Here is a 6,000-nt window from a genome sequence, read left to right as displayed (position 1 = left end):
GTCCAGAGGCAATTTACAGTCATAACCTCTCCAGCAGCGTAAAATTAATGACTTTTAATGACTTTTAATTTTAATTAATGACTCAGGAAAGCAAAGGGCTGCAAGACAAACAATAAAATTAATGCATCCATCTGCATTACAATTTTATGTTGCATTTTTTTTTTCCACTTAAGTAGCCTAACTGTACTAAATTTTCCTTTCCTGAAACAACTAGATGTAGATTAACAGTTCTTCAATTACATTAAGATTTCCATTATACTAACAGCAAATGCTTGGCTTTACTTTATGGAATACAAGGGTATGCTGCTTTTTTGTCAAGAAAAGAAAAAAAAAAAAAAAAGAAAAAAAATAGGTCAGAGGGTTTGTCAATATGTCAATATTCATCATTTTCTTTAGAAACTTTGGATAAGTTTAGAAACCCTACTTTAGACTCCTACTTCTCAAAATATGTTGGTGGATTTCAGACTTCATTGTTATGTTTCCTTATTTAAAGGTTCAGATTTTCAGAAAGATCCAACCTGTCACTAACAGAAGACATGAGACCTTCAGGTGAAAATCAAAAGCACACAGAAACCTGTTCTAACAGAATATACTGGTGCAAGAGCTCAAAGGAGGTCTTTGAAAGAAAGAGGCAGTCAAAGGGCACAAGCAGCAAAGAAAACCACCAGCCTATTGTCTGCAAGGACCATTTCTCAATCTATAGGTTACAATTCTCGTTTAAAAAACTCAATTTACAAAAACTCAGTTTAGAGTACACATCCTTGTATACTAAAACTGTTTGAAGTAGGGGAGTCAAAGACTACAAACAGCAGTAAAATACAAAACTGTCTTCATACTAAACCAGAAAACCCTGATGATTTTTTCCCCTTAGGGGTAAGAGGCTAGCAAGACAGCAAAGGAATGCTCTTATCAAATAAAAAACATTTAACAGTGACTGACAGACTTTTGCTGCTTTCTGTGCCCTTTTATTCTGCCCTATGATCATCCTTAGAGTGATTGTTCATTCAGGTAGGATGAGGGACAGAAAACACATCAGTGTTGCATGAGGCGCTGCTACTTCTCTCCAGCACTGAAACAACTGACAAAAGTCCTATATAAACTCTTCAAGTCTGCTGCAGTGGATTGACAGAGAGACAAATATGCCCTTACCTACACACACATTCTGCTGAAAGGAGATGAAGGAATAGACAGACTTTATTGGACTAATAGGTGCAATGGTCTTTTCAAAACAAGTTTAGAGAAGGTCCTCACACATGAGAAAGACATTGTCAAGATATCGTGCTCTGAAGACCTCTGAGAAGAATGCAGTGCATGTTAGTGCAGCTTTCCAAAATACTTAATTAAATTCCATGTTGTTTTCAAAATGATATTTCAAAATGATGTATTAAAAGCAGCATGTTTACAGAAAAAGTTGCACCTGCATAAATATATGCTTTTCTTTTTCCTCTATGAAAAGGATACGGACTAAGGAGTCAACACACCACATAGCCTGTGCTTAGCTGAACCAAGATGTTCATAACTTGATTCCCATGTGATAGATTGCACTGGTCTTGAGTCATCCTCTGGCACACAGAATAAAAGAAATAAAAACTCCATTTCATCACCTTCTTGCTTATATTGAGTACCATTATAGAATTAGAGTTGGCTTAGCTTATCTGCATTTTATTTTTCTTCTATCCCTAACTGCTAAGTATGCCCTCATTAAGAGAGAGTTTCACGGAAAGTGACTTACTTGCTCATCTTTGTTTTCCTTGCATCAAAATCTTAATTAACACAGATCATGTTTCTTCAGGTTAAAACTGCAATTCAAAACAGTACTTAGAAAAACAGTGATTTTTCTTTTTCTTGAATGTAGCTTAAAGACCATTAAAAAACATTTAAAAAAAGGCTATGGAAAAGAAACTAAAAGTTCACATCAGTATTTGAAACACAGATTTGGGCTCTAAGTAGTTTCCCTGGGTCAATATTAATCTTTTCATGCTTTTGCACAAATTCAAATTTGAGAAAGAAGTTATATTACTGTTTGTCTTTATTTCTGAGATTCAATAATAGCATTTATTAAGACGCTATTGAACTAACTATGAACAAACTGAAAAATGAAATTCCAAGGAAGAGAAAATACTAATACGGAAACACAAATTAAAGCAAGCAGAAACCACCAAAAATCCATTTTATTGCAACAACGTCCCCATCATCAACTGAGATGGCAAAAATTAAGTTTTAATTCATTTCTACCTGCATTTCTAAATTTTCTTTATGTAAATATAAATTCAAGAGTGTAAAATAAATCCACATATAAAACAAAACAAATTCTTTCAGTGACTCAAAAAATACATACTGAATAATCATGACAAGTCATCTGTTGTCCATTCTTCCAAGTACACAGGAGTGAGAAAATGCAGAAAGTTATTCTCCAAAAGCATCCTGTATAAAGTCTTTAAAGTATATAAGTAATATTTAGTAATCTCATTCTTGAACTTATGGATGTAGATTCCAAGAAAGGAGAGAGACAAAACATTTCAAACTTCAATTCATTTAAACTCCATCTAAAATAATCCATTAAAAAAAGTTCAGTTCCTACACTTGAAGCATCACAATTATTTTATTAGTACCATTATTTTGGAAAACTTTTTAATTAATTTTTCCTGCTTTTAAAATAAAGTCAGAATACTTCAAATAGTTTGTTTACTTACACTGTAAATATATTGCGGAAAGTAACTCCACATGCTGGTACAACAGGCCTTCATGAAGTTCCATTTAAACATTAAACAAAACTGACTATAGCATGAAATGCACACTGGAGAGTCAGTATTTATGCATATGGGGATATTATGTATAAGTAGTATGAATGGGGTTATGTACTATTTTTCTTCTCAAATGTAACAAAATGAACACATTTTAAATGACTACTGAGCTGTCACACCACATGTACATTGCCTGCTTGTAAGTATCTGGACTGGGAAATTTAACTGATGAAGAAAAATGATTTATGTTTTAATTACTGTTTGATACTGGTTCATTACTATACTAGGAAAAATTGTATCAATATTGTAAGTGTATTGTGCAGGATGTTTTTTCAAAGGAGATGTTTTCCACTGGGTCCAACAGACAGATGATGTTACTGACCATGGCTTCCAATGCATATCTTAATAAACACAATTTCCCTCGTGGTTTTTACAACAGAAAATGAAGAAATAGAAGATAGCAAAAAGCAACACAAAGCTAAAAAGAACTGCAAGTAACTTCACAAAACAGAGGAAAATGATAAAAGTATTTAAATCAGCACTCTTGCGAGCCCCCAATGTTGCACCGCTACTCTTCAGTTTCCAAAAGATGAATATGATTTTATAAATACATTTTGCGCTAAGAGCCATGTTCAGAAACAAAACAAAAATAAAATGCAGGTCAGCACAAATCTATCGTCTTGGAGATGCACGTTAAGTATAAAATCCACTTACTAAAGTGCATTTGCTGAAATAATCCTAACTTCTACTGTTATAGCTATCCCAATAAGCAATACAAACTAAACGTTACCTAAATTCTATCTCTACTTAAAAGCAGTAAATAGATGATTGAAATCTAAATTACAATCTTTATTACCAAACGTTGTGTCTCAATGCTGTGAGCTTTAGAAATAAACAAGATGTACTATCCTAAACTTCCTGGAAATGAGGAAGTGCCTCTAAATCGAAATACTGAAAGTGTACAATGGAGCTAAATAAGCAGCGCTGAAGTAAACATTGCTTTATTTTATATTCAATACGATGTTTCTTAAGGCTCTGAAAGAAGCTGTTACTTTTCTCAAAATCTTTTGGCAAAAGGTAAATGCAGAAGTAGCGGGACCGTGTGACATGTCGAAACTATTTGTTTTCGTTAAAGCCAGCTCATTCAGTGTTTGTACACAATTATTGCACTTGTGTCGTTGGAATACACCTATACCAACATAGTAATAATGATTGCAACAAAGCCGTACTAAAATAAACTTTGAAGGGGGTTTTGATTCTGACATCTGAAGATAAGCGTCTGCATGTTTAAAGTGTTCCCTTAAGAATAAATACAGACAAACTGCTCAAGTCAGATGCACATGTTTAACAATTATTTAGCATATATAAAATTTCACTCACCCTTTTATCAATACAAATCTCTCCGGGATCAAAAAAGACTTACCATGCAAAATATTGATTAGTGCTGAATAATGGAATATATATTTCTATCAGAGTTAAAACAGCATTTTCAAAATTTAAAGAAAAATAGATTTTTAAAAAGGGATTCTACTGCTGAATGCAAGTCTACCTTGTAGCAAAGACAAGATAGAGATAAGTTACAATTTATCACTGTACTTCGGTCTTGATGAAAGACTAATAATAATTTGTCCATCTATTTCCTAATAAATGCTACATTTTCAAGAATAAAGGAACTATCAGTAGGCATTATTTCTACTTAAAACAAGTTATTTCTCTCTGTAATAGGTCAAGTATGCTTTTAAAGATTCAGGTAATGGTAGACTCATAATTTTCTCTCTCAGCAGATTTCGAGGAGGCTCCTCTGGCTTCAAGGCCTCACTGTGATCTTTATCCTCTTCCTCTTTGTTGTCATCTTCCATCTTTTCATCTTCTTCGCTGTCTAGAGGCTGAGGAATGAGCTGATTTCCAACAAATACATAGGTGTTAATCCTCCGTCTACGACATCTCCTGCGTTTCCGTTTTGGAGGAGCCTTCTGAGTAATACCCTTGGTTTTCATTTCCTCATTTATGAAGTTTCTAAGGGTGCGTCTGATATAGATCCTAGCTAGGTCCTGGAGATTTCTAACAGCACACGGAGCTAAAATGAAAGAGAAAACGAATTATATTCCACTTCCAAGTGGAATTCCCCGCTAACAAAAAACTAGTTGCAAACATTAGGTCTAATGTTTAAGAGCAATTGAAATTTCAGCACGCAGTACATACAAAAAATACAACAAGAGGAAATAAGAGAGCTCCTGAAAAACCTTGCAGAATATTTGTTACTGAAGGACTTCTTTTCCAAAAGCTTATTAGCAGAGATACTTAAGAACTCAAATTTGAGCTGACGATGACTTCTGGAATATCAGTAATCTTTTCTAGAAAGTAGGGTCCTAGAAATGGTGCCTTTTGACAGATAAAGAAATAGAAGTTGAAAACATGGGAAAATTTAAAGTGTTTAGGCAAGCATACACCAAGTAACACCTGTCAACATCTGGAAAGCTTTGACACCGGCCTCTGGCACTGTTCCAAGGCTGCAGCTGGGGAAGAATTCGCTCCCTGTGTCACGCTGCTCTGCACAGGTGCCTCTCCTGCTGGCCCCAACTGCCAAGGCAGGGCCATGCCAACCTGGCAGCTGCCCAGGCAGGCAAAGTCATCCATAACTTTGCAGCAGAAAGTGAAAAACAACTGCTGAGGCCCTAAGAAAAAGAGAGTAGCAACAAGCAAAAGGCCACATTGTCTAATGACAGACAGCTGAGGATTTAAGACTCGCTAGGCTGTTGCATGACTTGCACTAGATAAGAAAAAAAGAGACAACCCTGCAGCCTATGCTACTCTTGATTGTTGTTTTCTTTCCTATAAAAAGCAGCAAGAAATTCATGCAACTACCAAAGATAATTAGATATATTTCTAACTCAACCTTTTGTTTCATACACCAACTTCAGTTGCATTCTAGCTACTCAGACTTAAGACAAAGGATATTTATGATTGAGATATCCCGGTTCTAGCAACATTGATTTCAGTTAACACTAACGGGAAAAATTTGAAACATCACTGGCTTATAAACAAACCTAAAGCTACAAAAAAAGCCATCTGATTATTTTTAACAGTATTCACAATCACAGACCGTGTCAACCAATGTATATACAAGCACTAACTATAAGATGTTGAGAGGTTAAATGAACTGGCAGACATTTATTCTGTAGGGAGAAACACTGTTTGCTTCGTTAATCAACCACTATTTGATCAATCAATCAAATATCCTAATTGTTTAAAAGGT

The 6,000-nt window shown here is 34.8% G+C and overlaps 1 protein-coding gene across 2 annotated transcripts in view; it reads right to left on the bottom strand.

Moving 5' to 3' along the window:
* Window positions 1-2,294: 2,294 nt before the first annotated feature.
* PCMTD1 (protein-L-isoaspartate (D-aspartate) O-methyltransferase domain containing 1) overlaps window positions 2,295-6,000 on the bottom strand; it is a 43,130-nt gene continuing 39,424 nt past the window's right edge. For both annotated transcript variants that reach the window (XM_026050073.1, XM_026050074.1), the window contains one exon: window positions 2,295-4,821. In XM_026050073.1, the coding sequence (XP_025905858.1) occupies window positions 4,451-4,821 (371 nt within the window). In that variant the 3' untranslated portion in view covers window positions 2,295-4,450. The remainder of the gene's footprint in view (window positions 4,822-6,000) is intronic.

This window comes from Nothoprocta perdicaria, unplaced genomic scaffold (assembly GCF_003342845.1).
Source record: "Nothoprocta perdicaria isolate Ctin4 unplaced genomic scaffold, notPer1 scaffold_65, whole genome shotgun sequence".
Taxonomy (NCBI): Eukaryota; Metazoa; Chordata; class Aves; order Tinamiformes; family Tinamidae; genus Nothoprocta; species Nothoprocta perdicaria.
This window is presented reverse-complemented; position numbering and strand designations above follow the sequence as displayed.